Below are 13,603 nucleotides of genomic sequence, written 5' to 3'. Positions count from 1 at the left end.
CCTAGAGTGGCGAGAAGCTGGGGTCGAAAACAGTTCTGGTCTGCCTTGTGGGATTGGGACTTTAAACAAACTGCCACTGGAATGCTAGAGATGAGGCACCCAGGCCAGTCTGGACAGAAACTGAGCGCGGCCTATGAGCTGTGAGGGCCTTGTAGGGGAGAGAGAACTCTGCGCCTTGCACACCCTTCCCAACTCCTACTGGTCTATTCATTGCTATGTTGCTCTAATAAGAAAGCCAGGGCCAGGGTTGGTATATTAATATATAGCTGTATTGTCAGCATGTTGAAGACTGAGGCAGGACTATATGATTATCAGCCCTTCCATAGCCATGTAGGGATACACAAATAAATAAAACCTAGAAATAAACCTCTGCAGAACAAAGCTGTATAAAGCCCTGAATTTCATACACAGCACTTCAAAATAAACAAGTAAATACAGCTAGGCAGTGGTGGTGCACACCTTTAATCCCAGCACTTGGGAGGCAGAGGCAGGTGGATTTCTGAGTTCCAGGCCAGCCTGGTCTACAGAGTGAGTTCCAGGACAGCCAGAGCTACACAGAGAAACCCTGTCTTGAAAAAAAAACAATGCTTTTCCAGAGGATCCAGGTTCAATTCCCAGCACCTACATGACAGCTTACAGCTGCCTGGAAGCTCAGACAGGGGCCCCAACAAGGGGAGTCTTCACTGGGCAGAGCATGCCATGAACAAAAGAAGTAATACAAGCCAACCAGAGTGGAAATTTTTATATCAACTGGTTTCAATAAGAAAACAAGTGAATGTGTAGAAACATGAACAATGTTTCTCTTAACAATGGCCAGGTAAAAGGGAAGTCTGCAGGTTTCTCTTTTTCAAAGCAGAAGCAGGACCCCAAAGACAGGGCCAGCTTCCCTCCATTCAGCTGGGAGCCCAGAGACCACTCAGGAAAGTTTAGGACAGCAGCTGAGGGATGGTGGGGGCAGCCAAAGGCAGGCCAGAGATAAGGTGGGCGGGAGTCCAGGATCCAACCCTCCTGGGCGGCATCACCAGGGAGGTGTCATGGGCTGTGGATTCTGCAGATAGGACATCACCACGGCAGAGATTGAGAGCCTGAGACAGAAAAAAGCTGTCAGTTCTGGAGAGCATGCGTGGAACCCATCCCCTTACTCAGGGTCCTCACATGAAGCTACTCATCATCTGCTTGGTGTCCTCCGAGCTCCGGGAGTTGGCAAAGCTGATGAAGGAGCAGTAGACAGCAACCCAAGCACACCACTTCAGCTGAAGAAGAAAGGTGGGTGAGGGGACTGGGTCAGTGACAAGTACGCCAAGGAGCTCCCACAAGCAAGATCCTCAAATATCAGGTTCCGCCTGCAGCTTGGACCTTGTCCCCAAGTGAGTACCTCTCAACACCAGTCCTTCAGAGCCTTCTCCAAACATCAGGCTTCTGATCCTGCACCTCTCACCCCACCACATCCTCTCAGACGGCTTTAACATTCCCACGTGCTAAGGACCCTCCCTGCCTTTTTTCCCCCCCGCAGTTCGTCCGTAAATTGCCTAAGTTAGGCTCCACCCTCAGACCCGCTTGGCTGTGTACACTTCAAGAGCAAGCCCAACTTCCCCTATGTTGGGGGCGTCACCCTAGCACACCCCCCCCCGCTGACGTCACCTCCCTTCCCCACCTCCAGCACAGCCAGAGGAGCCTGCCTCTTTCTAAACCCACCCCCAGGCCTCAGTTTCAGGCGGACCAACAGACACTCAGAGAAATTCATCCCGCCCACCTTAAGCATGAGGCCGCACATGCTGAAAATCATGCCGAGAAGATTCATGTAGTCCGGAGTCGGGTCGTCCAAAGCCGGGTTGCACTCACTCGGAGGAGGCTTATACCTGCGACATGTTCAAGGATCAGGAGCGATCAAGTCCCACCTGGGCCGACTTAGCCTAGACCCACGGCCACAACCAAAGACGCCTTGCCAAGACTTGCTGGACTGCTCACCTTAGCACTTTGTTGGGCCTCCGTGGGTCGGACATATTGTTGGTGGACATAGCAAACTGAAGACCACGCCGTCCTTCTTTCACGGCTAGAACAGCAGCTTCCGGCGTGAGAATGAAGGATGGTTTTTAGAGTAACACCAGTAGCCTAGCGCTTCTGTTCCCAATAGCAAGTGAGCAGGACGGCTCTCGGCCAGAAAAAGAATAAGGAAAGGCCAGAACAGAAAGTAGGAAGTATAGGAAAAAAAAAAACTGAAAGAAGCTTTCACTATCCCCAAAACTGTCATTGACGCGCTGAAATTTAGAACACGTAAATGCAAAGCAGGAAATAAATCCTGGGGGAACAATAATAATGTTACACCCGAGCAAGGATTTTTGAAAGCTAGGAAGGAAGGTGGTCTCAATACATCAGCAGTAAAGCAAGCAGCGGACTAATTCTCTTAAAGTATGGCTTTTCCTGAGCCAAAGCCGCGGGCACCGGAGCTGCCGCAGAAACGCTTGAAGACGCTGGACTGCGGCCAGGGCGCGGTGCGAGCCGTGCGATTTAATGGTAAGCGCTCTCGCCTTCACCCCGGGCGTCCCTCCGCCTGAGGCTGACGGTCAGGTAACCCATGCCTACTGTTCCCCAGTGGATGGCAACTACTGCCTGACGTGCGGCAGCGATAAAACCCTAAAGCTGTGGAATCCGCTGCGTGGGACGCTGCTGCGGACGTACAGTGGCCACGGCTACGAAGTGCTGGATGCGGCCGGGTGAGCCCTGGGCCAGGCTGGAATAAGGAACGCGGAGGCTAGGATCATGAGTGGATATTGACCTTCTTTTTCCCGTCCTCCAGCTCCTTTGACAACAGCCATCTCTGTTCTGGTGGCGGAGACAAGACGGTGGTGCTGTGGGATGTAGCAACTGGGCAGGTCGTGCGCAAATTTCGGGGCCACGCTGGAGTGAGTACAAGCCAGAAGACCCTGAATGTGTGCATTGTGGAGATCATAGTAGCGCATGGGTGGTACGAAGAAGATCCTCCTATTACAGTCTTCCCTATGCATACTCAGACAGCCACCAAGCACTGTCTTCCTTCCAGTTTCCCCAGAACCTCTCACCTCCCCTACCTATACCATGTGCCCTTGCTCTAACATGCCCTGAGCCTTGCCCTTATCCCAATCCTCCAAAGCCCCACTCCCTCTAAATTGGTAATTCCTGATTCTCAGAAGGTGAACACCGTTCAGTTTAATGAAGAGGCCACAGTCATCCTGTCTGGTGAGTCTAGGCCTGGACAGCTAGAAACTGGCTGCTGCCCAGAGACCCAAACCTGACCTCACCTTCACGTTGACTTTACAGGTTCTATTGATTCCAGTGTCCGATGTTGGGACTGCCGTTCTCGGAAGCCTGAGCCAGTGCAAACACTAGATGAAGCCAGAGACGGCATATCCAGTGTAAAGGTGTCAGACCATGAGATCTTAGCAGGGTGAGTAGGTCCAGGGCCACACTCCTTGCCCTGGTGCCACTGGAGGTCACAGTGGCCATGGTTTGGTTTTTTGAGACAGGGTCTTTTGTAATCCAAGACGGCCTTTAATTCCTAATACTCTTGCCTCTACCTCCCAAGTGCTAAGAGTATCAGAATGAGCCATGAAGGGCATGGTGGCAGAGGCATTTGGATCTCCAAGTAATCAGGGCTATGTAGAGAAACTCTTTTGACCTTTTTTTTTTTTTTGAGACAATTTTTTTTTGTTTTTTGTTTTTTGTTTTTTGTTTTTTTTTGAGACAGTGTTTCTCTGTGTAGCCCTGGCTGTCCTGGAACTCACTCTGTAGACCAGGCTGGCCTCGAACTCAGAAATCCGCCTGCCTCTGCCTCCTGAGTGCTAGGACTAAAGGCGTGTGCCACCACTGCCACTCAAGAAACCCTGTCTCCAAAACAACACACACACACTTGCACGCATGCATGCACACACACACACAAATGCTGAATCCCAGCCTAGATGTGTTTTTGTTTTTCTGACAGAGACTCACTCTACCTTGGAACTCACTATACTGTCCAGGCAGGCCTTGTGACAGTATTCCCAGCTCTGACTCCTGAGTGCTGCAATTATAGGTATTCACCTCAAAGCCTGGCCCAGTTCAGATAATTAGGCAACACTTCATTCTGTAAATCAAAATAAGCATCCCAAAAGGTCAAAGACATGGGGGCTGGAGAGATGGCTCAGTGGTTTAAAGCACTGGCTGCTCTTCCAAAGAAATCTAGCTTCAATTCCCAGCACCCACGTGATGACTTACAATTAGTTGTGTGTCACTTCAGTTCCAGGGGACCTGATACCTTCCTCTGTGCAGGCACAAGGCATGCACGTGGTACACAAACATACATGCAAGCAAGACACAGATACACATAAAAAGTTTAAAAAATTGTGTAGATGCATCTATATGGGGGATATGTATGGAGGGAAGGTATCAGCAGAGGTCAGAGGCCTCTCTGGGGCTGGAGTTTTTTTATTTTATTTATAGTATTGTGTGTATGCAGGCATGTGTAGAGGTCAGAGGACAGAGTCAGTTCTCTCCTTTACTGTGTTGAGGCAAACCAGGATCTCCCTCCCTATTTGTGCCATGCTGTGCACTCCAGGCTGACTGGCCCTTGGCTTTCCAAGAGACTCTTCTATCTCCAACTCCCATTTCCCCAGGAAGAGTGCTAAGACACTACTACTTCATCCAGCTATTGTGTGGTTTCCAGAGAGCAAACTTGGACCACCAGTCTTGCTTTTCTTCATGCTGAGACTTCTCCCAGGCCTACAGACATCACTTAGTTTCAGCTTGGTGATATGGAACTTTGTTATGTTTGACTCCACACTGTGGCCCAGATTAAGAACTTAAGCAAAAACAATGGCCTGTGTACTTCTGTCCTTGGCTGCACCTGGCTGGCTACTCTCATCTTCAGGTCCCACTTCCGGTATTACCTACTTGGACCGTTCTAGATCTTCCTTGTTCAGCATAGGTTGCTTCATGGTAGAAACTCTATAGCCTCTTTCACTGAAAGAACTGCAGTTTTAGTCTGTCCTGTCCAGCAAGACAGTCAATAAACGCAACCATGAGGGCTGGAAAGACTGCCCCGTGGTTTAGAGTGTTTGTTGCTCTTGTAGAGAACCCAGGTTTGATTCTCAGCACCTACATGGTGGCTCACAACCATTTGTAACTCCAGTTCTGGAGAATCCAACACCCTCTTTGGCCTCCTCAGGGAACCAGAAACAGACATGATTCACATACATACATACATACATAAAACATTCATGTATGAGATAAAAATCCAAAAACAGCAAGGCAGTGGTGACGCACGCCTTTAATCCCAGCACTTGGGAGCCAGAGGCAGGCAGATTTCTGAGTTCGAGGCCAGCCTAGTCTACAGAGTGAGTTCCAGGACAGCCAGGGCTACACAGAGAAACCCTGTCTCGGAAAAAAATCCAAAAACAAATTAATGAGGGTTTACATAAATAAATGCAACCAGGAGCCAGGGAGGCAATGCCTTTAATCCCAGTTCTTGGGAGACAAAGGCAAGTAGATCTCGGTGAGTTCCAGGCCATTCTGGTCTACATAACAAGTTCTAGGCCAGCTAGAACTAAGTAGATACCCTATCTTAAAAAAACAAAAAGTTACTGAGTGCCAACTATGGCAAATATTGTAACATCTTCCCAGCATTGAGAAGGCCAGGGCAGGGGAACCAAGAGTTAAAGGCCAGCCCGTCTGTCTACAGTTAGGCAGTAGTGGCACATACTTTACTCCTAGTACTCAGGAAGCAGAAGCAGGCAGAGGTCTTGACAGAGTAAGTTCCAGAACAGCCAGGGCCACACAGAGAAATCCTGTCTCAAAAAGAAAGAAAGAAAGAAAGAAAGAAAGAAAGAAAGAAAGAAAGAAAGAAAGAAAGAAAGAAAAGAAAAGAAAGAAGAGGGAAGGAAGGAAGGAAGGAAGGACAACTAATCTAATCTAATTAGGGACAAAAGTCAAGAAGTGAAGGCCTGGTGAAAGCAAACGGGTGGTTAGAGCCACCTAGTGGCCAGCTGGAGGGAGAACAAGCACACATCCCAAGCAGATGAACTTGGCAGGTGCAGCTAGGCCAGATGAGAGCAGCTGAGAGATGAGGACTAGAGGCCTGCAGGAGACATTTGGACATCTGTTTTTCTGAGAGGGGTGAAAGGTCATGTTTCTTTGAGGAGAAGACTGGCATTGCTGCGGTTGTGCTTCCATAGTTCCTGGTGAGGCAGGTGTGGTAGGACACACCTGTAATCCTAGCATGAGAGAGATTCAAGGTGAGGCAGGTATGGTAGGACACACCTGTAATCCTAGCATGAGAGAGGTTCAAGGAGGAACTCCGTCAAAAAGTGAGTATGAGGCCAGTCAAGACTATGAGATCCTGTCTAAAAAAAAAGGAGAAAGCTGCTGGGGGGCATGGGCATTAAGGTTTGGGGATTACAGGCAAAGCTTCCACATATGCAAGATAAAAATAAGTCAGGGTGGTGCTGGAGGTGGGGAAGGAGTCACACTCTGAGAATACAGTTACCTTGATATCTGTAGTAGGCTGATTTCAGGATCTACCAGAGATAGCAAATTTTAGACTGCCCATTCTGCTACATGGTTTTGGTTTGCATGGAACTCAGGGCCTGTGCATGCTAAGAGGCCAGCCTGGTCTACAGAGTGAATTCCAGATCAGCTAGAGCTATACAGAGAAACCCTGTCTTGAAAAAACATAATAAGATCTTTATAAAATGTATTCCAGCCGGGCGGTGGTGGCACACACCTTTAATCCCAGCACTTGGGAGGCAGAGGCAGGCAGATTTCTGAGTTCGAGGCCAGCCTGATCTAAAGAGTGAGTTCCAGGACAGCCAGGGCTACTCAGAGAAACCCTGTCTCGAAAAACCAAAAAAAAAAAAAAAAAAAAAAAAAAAAAAAAAAAAAAAAAAAAAGTATTTCAGAGCTGTAGTTGGTCAATTATGCAGATGTAGAACCCAGGTACAGGCAGGGTTGACTGCTGTACCAATCAAAAGGTATAGGTCCTAGAAAGCTCTGAGGGGTTGGAAAAGAGGGCATAGCTCTTTGAGTGGGACCAGATTGTCCCCTGAGGCTTAGTCACAAAGCAGAAGAGCATCATTGCCTTGCTCACATTTTCCTAGATGGCCAGGAATGCACAGGGACACAGGCTGCCCTGGAGCACAAGGTGCAATGCTTTAGGCTGGATCTACCCTTTCTTGCAGCTCTGTGGATGGCCGCGTGAGGCGCTATGACCTAAGGATGGGACAGGTCTCCTCAGACTACGTGGGCAGTGAGTGTGGCCCCTGAGGCCAGCGGGACAGTCAAGGCAAGTGGTGGGACAGACAAGAGTACCCAGATTTACCTGCCTGCCATGCTCTCTCTAAGGCCCCATCACCTGCACCTGCTTCAGCCGGGACGGGCAGTGCACTCTGATATCCAGCCTGGACTCTACTCTGCGGCTTCTAGATAAAGACACAGGGGAGCTGCTGGGCGAGTGAGTCCCTATGGTTGGCCTTCCCCCCTCACCCCACTTCTGGAGTGGGACAAGGCCCTCTGATCCTCCCCACCCCCACTGCTAGGTATGTTGGCCATAAGAACCAGCAGTACAAGCTGGACTGCTGCCTGAGTGAGCGGGACACACACGTGGTCAGCTGCTCTGAGGACGGAAAAGTATTCTTCTGGGACCTGGTAGAGGTGAGCCTTCCCCTTGTGCTCCTTTCCAAGGGCAATAATGACAGGTATTTGAGCTGGACCTCTGGCAGAGGGTGGAGGTGTGTGTCTCACTTTGTAGCCCAGGCTGGGCTTGAATTCATCCTGCCTCAGCCTCCTAAGCTGGAATATGAAGGAAGAATGAGGGAACAGCAGGAACGATATTTCAAGCAAGGGGAACAGAATGTGCTAAAGGATTGGACAAGGTGCTGGCTGTAGTTTGTCCCAGTGGGTCACAAGGAAGACTAAGCTAGGACCTTTCTATGTCCAAGGCTAGCAGTCTTTAGGCCAAGGCTGTGGTTCAGTGGCAAGATTTGCCTAGCATTCTCAGCACCTCCAAAAGTCAGGGAAGAGATGACTGAGGACTTCAGGCTAAAGTCTCAAGGAGACTGATAGTGATTGTTCCCTACCACTCATTCCTTAGGGTACCCTGGCACTGGCCCTGCCTGTGGGTTCTAATGTGGTACAGTCATTGGCTTACCATCCCACGGAACCCTGCCTACTGACTGCCATGGGAGGCAGCATCCAGTACTGGCGAGAAGAGACCTATGAGGCAGAGGGTGGAGCCGGATGAGGATAATGGACCTGACACCAAGGATCCAGACTAACTCAGAAAACCCAACAAGAATACCATTTATTCTAGAGATGCTGCTGACCAAGGAGTGGGCCCAGGGAGAGGCTGGTATATAAACTAATAAATAAAGGTGTGGCAAAAAGCCTCAGTCTTTACCAATCTTCTTAGTCCTCATTCTTCTCAGCTCTGAAGGCATCTGCCTTTTGGGCGAATGTCTCAGCCACCAGCAAGGGGAAAACCAGAGAAGCATCAGCATAGACCTGCAGAGGACCTGAGTGAGCCATGGAGCCATGGGACAGCCCATGGCCCTGCACCCTGGCCAGCCACCATCTACCTTTACTGGCTGTGCATCCATCCGGATCTTGCCCCAAGAGACAGCCTCATCTGGCCGGGCTCCCGAGTCTGAACCATCAAACTCCTGGGCTGTGTTGATATAAACAGCGTAGTCAGCTCCATTCCGCTGTGGGTAGAGGAATGCCTCGTAAGAAGCCGTAGAAGGCTGGGTATGACACAGAGGAAGGCCTAGAGAGCTTCTCAGAAGGGCCCATCAGTGCCTGAGGTTACTGGGCAGGTGATCATGTTTCCAACCCCTTGTACACCTGGGTACGAGCTGTCCCACCCTAAACCAAAATGTACCACTTCTGAGCATCCCATGTGACACCAGTTAAAGCACAGGCAAAGAAAGAATAGTGCATATAGGGCTGGAGAGATGGCTTGGTGGCTGCCACAAACCATCCGCAGGAGACCACACCTACCTCCACTCCCACTACAGCACTATTCTGTGCCTCAGATCCATTACTCTTCAACCCGAAGCCACCAGAGGGCCTCGGCAAATATGTTCATCCCAAGTCCTGTTCTCATTCAGAGCAAGTTTCCAATCCCTCTGTCTGCTGCACAGCCCAGCTAGCTGTAAAGCGGAATGTCTAGGCTGCCCTCAGCACTCGAGGTGAAGATAGCTCAGGGCCTTTGCACTGGATGTTCCTCACTGAGAATGCTCTTCCCATACATAACCATAAGGCTGTGGGCAGCATGTCAATCTCGGCTCAAGCTTACAATTCCAGAAGCCTGTTCAAACACTCACTTAGTAATCATCACTCCTTTCACGCCACAGCATTTCAAGTTGGCCCTGAACCATGTCCAAGCCTTCCTCCTGCCTTAGTCTCCTAAGCAGCTGTGACTCAGCCATCACCTTGCCTGACTGGCATTCCTTAGTCCTCACATGCCTGTCACTTACGGCTGTCTGGCCTGCCTCATCCCAACATAACTCCACAGAGGGCAGGGGTTCTGGGCCATCGAGTCCACTGCTGTAGTACATGCCTAGTATGCCATCTCTTAGAATAGAGGGTGGGGATGGCCTGCCAGGGCCACTCCACTCACCATGAGGTTAGCATTGGCGATGTGGTGCTTGACCATACCTCCACCCAGGATGATCATCCCAGAGCACTTGGCAAAAATGGCCTGCATGTTGATGAGCCGCAAGTCTGCAAGAGAGGGCAGAGGTCAGGCCTTGGCCTTGGTGGGCCTTCCTCCCCCTTCTCCCAGGGCCTTAGCACCTAACCTTCAATGATGTCCAGGACCAAGCCTGGGTTTTTATAGGAATGGAAGAAGATCATGTCACCCAGCGAGCCGTCTGTGAGTGCAGGGCTCAGCACAGGGATGTGGTTCTGGTGGAGACAGGAGCGGTCAGCAGCTACAGTTCACACCCCAAAACACCTTGGATCCCCAACCCACTGAGGAAAACCACATGGCTTGAAGAAGGTGCTGGCACACTGAGCAATGGCTTGTTATTGTCCAGACCCTTGAGCTGCACTGTCCCTGGGTGCACAGTACCCTGGGTCGGGCCCCACTGACGTCTAAGGCACTACACCAAATCCTAGGAGTGTAAGGGCATAATTAGGAGAACCCTGCAATCAACCGACACATTACCCGGCCTCTCTGCTCGACATACCTCATCTAAATTTGGGAAGACTAAGAATAATTATAGAGACTCTCAGGTGACTGCAAAGACAACTAAGTCAGTGCAAGCCAGAGCCTAGGAATGCTGTCACCACCCAACCTACCTTATGGGCCCAGTAATACACAGACTCTGGGTTGTTGATCTCCTTCCCGAGCCGGGAGATCATCTTGGAAGGAGTCCACTTCACACCCTAACAAGGGAGAGGGTATCAGTATTAGCTCACATGTCTTCCGAGTACTATGCAGGTCCTCCTGAGCCCTTCCAGCCCTACCTCTGTGTTCTGCTCCAGCACCATCTGGTCCAGAATGGGCATGAGCCAGTCCTCAAACTTGCAGTAATTGTCATTTGGCACCAGCAGGTTTCCAATCCTGGAGATGGAAACCATGTGGGCATGGGTCACTGGGACCCTCAGCCCAGCTTCCCTGCCCCCACCACTACTCAGAGCCTCACCTGTTGATCCCGTTCTCCCGGAGCTCCTTCCCCCTGAGGCTGAACTCGCCAAGATATGTGGGTGCCAGGCACTTAATGAGGTCTTCCTCCACACCTCCAGCCGTGGTCACCAGCACATCCACCTGTGGTCACAGGCAGCCACACTGATCATCCTCCTAAGCAGAGCCTAACACTGGCCTGAGCTCATCCAGACCCAAAGCATGAGCTCTGAAGCAAAACCAACTCCAGCCCAGTCCACAGCCAGAAAAAGTGGTACACTCTTGTGATCCCAGCACTCAGAAAGGAGGCTGCGGCATAAGGACTGCAAGTATGTCTAACAACAAGACTCCATCTCCTCACACCCTTTTTAAAAAAGATTTATTTCACGCCGGGCAGTGGTGGCGCACGCCTTTAATCCTAGCACTTGGGAGGCGGAGGCAGGCGGATTTCCGAGTTCGAGGCCAGCCTGGTCTACATAGTGAGTACCAGGACAGCCGGGGTTACAGAGAGAAACCCTGTCTCGAAAAACCAAAAAAAAAAAAAAGATTTATTTCATGTATGTGTACACTGTCCCTCTCTTCAGACACACCAGAAGAGGGCATCATCAGATCCCATTACAGATGGTTATGATGGGTTGCTGGAAAGCAAACCCAAATCTTTCACAGGACAGCAAATATTCAATCTCTGAGCCTCTTCATTTCTCTTAAATGAACAATAGCACTTTGTCTACTGGCCCAAGGAGGTTGGGGCCACAGAGCTAACGGGGACCCACCATGTTGTGCTGCACGAGGTATCGAATGGTCTCACGGAGGCCTGAACTGATGAGGTTGGAAGTATAGCCCAAGAAAATGGTGCAGCCTGTGAGTGGGCGGCGGCTCTGAGTCAGGTCTTCGTGATGATCTTCATCTACTGCCAGTGGCTCCAGCTTCTTCTCAATCTGGTTATAAGGGCACAGGAAAGTTGCACTAAGACTACACACCTCAAGTTGAGGTACCCCACATGGATTGGACCCAGAGGTTGATTGCACTCAGGTAGACCACTACAAAACCAAAGCACAACCCCTGTGCAGACCCTAACCCTCCCATGCCAGGTCCTGGTCTGTCACTAGGGGTTTGTTCCCTTTTGAGAACACCCAGTATCATCTTCTCCGGTCTCCTTCCACTGGGAAAAGAGAATCCAGGGCTCTCCCAGCGTTAAGCTCCTCCTACAAAGCCCTAGTTGATTTTAACCCCAAGCTCCTCCCGTCGCAGAACACTGGTTAACTCCGCCTCTCCTGGACACTCGCGCGGAAATCCGCCTCCGGGCCGCCCCGCGCCTCACCATGGCGTTGACTTGCTGCACCGCGCGTCCGAAGTTGGTAGCCTGGAAGCCGGTGGTGCGGTAGGCTTCCAGAAGCGCGTGGTAATCTACGCCGCGGTTGAAGTCGTAACCTTGGACCTGGGCGCTCTCGGGCGGCAACGCCGAGCTGTGCTTGAGCACGGCGGCCAGCGCCGAGGAGGGCGCCGCCCCTGGCGGGGTCCCCTCCATGCGCTCGCAGCCGCTCTCAGATCACAGCAGCCTCCGCGCCAGGGGATCCGCAAAACCTTTCAGCGCGGTCGGCCGGAGCCCAGGAACAGGAGACTTCAGAGCCTTGGGGGTGGAGTGGGGGACGAAACCGGAAGCTGCTTGGTCATGTGACCACGGGCAGCGCCTGCGGTCCTGGTTACCGGCATTTTATTCCTGTGTTGCGTACACGTGGTCCTGGAGCTGTTATTCAGCTTCAAGCGGATGTAAGTGCCTAATTTGCGAGCTGTCTGACCGTGAGCGAAGTGATTGTTTATAGGACGGAGCCCTTGGACACGATTTAGGGCATCAGGCAAAAAAAAAAAAAAAAAAAGTTAGTTGCAGCCCTTTGTCAAATGGAATAGTGTTGGGGTTTTTTGCTTTTGTTTTTTGTTGTTGTTTTTGGTGCTTCTCCCAGCCTCCACAACCTTCGTTGCCTCCTCTTTTCCCCCTCCAGCCATAGCTCAATTTTCACTGGGTCTCTGGGGAGGCAGGGGTGACTGACATCTTTTTACCACAAGAAGCTTGCTTAGAATCTGTACCATGCATCTTTTAATGATACACTGGGCCTAGGACCGGGGCACCTCTCATTCCACAGTTTGTGTAGTCTAGAATAGAAATAGTGCTCTCTGCTGGGTGCTACGATTTAGCAATGGACAAGACCTCTGACCTCCCAATGACCATAGTCTGATGAAAAAGAAGATTGTTTTGTTTTGGGGTTTTTTTTTGTTTGTTTGTTTTTTGTTTGGTTTGGTTTTTTGAGACAGGGTTTCTCTGTATAGCCCTGGCTGTCCTGGAACTCTGTAGACCAGGCTGGCCTCGAACTCAGAAATCCGCCTGTCTCTGCCTCCCAAGTGCTGGGATTAAAGGCATGCGCCACCACCGCCCGGCGAAACGGAAGATTGTCAAGTGGTTAAACCAGGCTTGGGACACACAGCAATCAGTTGGTGGAGGCAGAAGAATCTCGAGTTCCAGGCCAGCCTGAACGATAGACAGCAAGACCCTGTCTCAACAAAAAGGACCTGCATAGCTAGGGAAATAGCTGCCAGTAAAGTCCTTGCTTGGCAAAAAAGCAAGAGTGTGGACTGAATATGTGTGTTCGATTCCCAGAACTCAGGGGGGTTGGAAGGTTGGCATTACCAGTAATTCCAGCTCTGGGGAAGCAGAGACAGGCAGATCCTTGGAGATGGCCTGCAGAATGGCTCAGTAGCCAAAGGCACATGATAGAAGAGTCTCCCATACATTCTCTTCTGACTTCCACAAGCATGCCATGCATGCGCATGCTCGTACTCACAGGTCTGGGGACAAGGTGAATGTCTTCTGAGAGTGACATCTGAGGTTGTCCTCTGGTGCGCGCAGAAAATTCCTATTATATAAAGAGTTCAGAGACACTGTTTCTCCACAGATACACAGACAAAGGCCTCCCA

The 13,603-nt window shown here is 50.7% G+C and overlaps 3 protein-coding genes across 3 annotated transcripts; 1 reads left to right on the top strand and 2 right to left on the bottom strand.

The window, feature by feature from the left end:
* Positions 1-727: 727 nt before the first annotated feature.
* Positions 728-2,131, bottom strand: Wdr83os (WD repeat domain 83 opposite strand). The gene is made up of 4 exons (XM_031340632.1): positions 1,969-2,131; positions 1,754-1,859; positions 1,156-1,253; positions 728-1,085 (listed from the first exon to the last, which is right to left on the bottom strand). The coding sequence occupies exons 1-4, from the start codon at positions 2,016-2,018 to the stop codon at positions 1,019-1,021; spliced, it is 321 nt and encodes a 106-aa protein (XP_031196492.1). The 5' UTR covers positions 2,019-2,131; the 3' UTR covers positions 728-1,018.
* A 78-nt stretch (positions 2,132-2,209) lies between these two features.
* On the top strand, positions 2,210-8,407 carry Wdr83 (WD repeat domain 83). Its single transcript, XM_031340631.1, has 9 exons — positions 2,210-2,514; positions 2,594-2,714; positions 2,798-2,903; positions 3,168-3,216; positions 3,298-3,424; positions 7,188-7,255; positions 7,351-7,459; positions 7,545-7,659; positions 8,099-8,407. Exons 1-9 carry the CDS (start codon positions 2,412-2,414, stop codon positions 8,246-8,248), a joined length of 948 nt encoding a protein of 315 aa, XP_031196491.1. The 5' UTR covers positions 2,210-2,411; the 3' UTR covers positions 8,249-8,407.
* On the bottom strand, positions 8,291-12,393 carry Dhps (deoxyhypusine synthase). Its single transcript, XM_031340629.1, has 9 exons — positions 11,955-12,393; positions 11,407-11,571; positions 10,656-10,777; positions 10,477-10,573; positions 10,309-10,395; positions 9,807-9,912; positions 9,626-9,729; positions 8,583-8,708; positions 8,291-8,508 (listed from the first exon to the last, which is right to left on the bottom strand). The coding sequence occupies exons 1-9, from the start codon at positions 12,159-12,161 to the stop codon at positions 8,413-8,415; spliced, it is 1,110 nt and encodes a 369-aa protein (XP_031196489.1). The 5' UTR covers positions 12,162-12,393; the 3' UTR covers positions 8,291-8,412.
* Between the last annotated feature and the right edge of the window lie 1,210 nt (positions 12,394-13,603).

Source organism: Mastomys coucha, unplaced genomic scaffold (assembly GCF_008632895.1).
Source record: "Mastomys coucha isolate ucsf_1 unplaced genomic scaffold, UCSF_Mcou_1 pScaffold22, whole genome shotgun sequence".
In the NCBI taxonomy this organism is placed as follows: Eukaryota; Metazoa; Chordata; class Mammalia; order Rodentia; family Muridae; genus Mastomys; species Mastomys coucha.
This window is presented reverse-complemented; position numbering and strand designations above follow the sequence as displayed.

Coding starts and splice junctions, on each gene's coding strand:
- Wdr83os (XM_031340632.1), bottom strand. CDS start 2,018: ATGTCCACCAACAATATGTCCGACCCACGGAGGCCCAACAAAGTGCTA. Junction 1,254..1,753: donor TGTGCGGCCTCATGCTTAAG/GTGGGCGGGATG, acceptor TTTCTTCTTCAG/CTGAAGTGGTGTGCTTGGGT. Junction 1,086..1,155: donor CAGATGATGAGTAGCTTCAT/GTGAGGACCCTG, acceptor TTTCTGTCTCAG/GCTCTCAATCTCTGCCGTGG.
- Wdr83 (XM_031340631.1), top strand. CDS start 2,412: ATGGCTTTTCCTGAGCCAAAGCCGCGGGCACCGGAGCTGCCGCAGAAA. Junction 2,715..2,797: donor GAAGTGCTGGATGCGGCCGG/GTGAGCCCTGGG, acceptor CCCGTCCTCCAG/CTCCTTTGACAACAGCCATC. Junction 7,460..7,544: donor ACAGGGGAGCTGCTGGGCGA/GTGAGTCCCTAT, acceptor CCCCACTGCTAG/GTATGTTGGCCATAAGAACC.
- Dhps (XM_031340629.1), bottom strand. CDS start 12,161: ATGGAGGGGACCCCGCCAGGGGCGGCGCCCTCCTCGGCGCTGGCCGCC. Junction 10,778..11,406: donor ACCTCGTGCAGCACAACATG/GTGGGTCCCCGT, acceptor CTGTGACCACAG/GTGGATGTGCTGGTGACCAC. Junction 9,913..10,308: donor TGTATTACTGGGCCCATAAG/GTAGGTTGGGTG, acceptor TGTCTCCACCAG/AACCACATCCCTGTGCTGAG.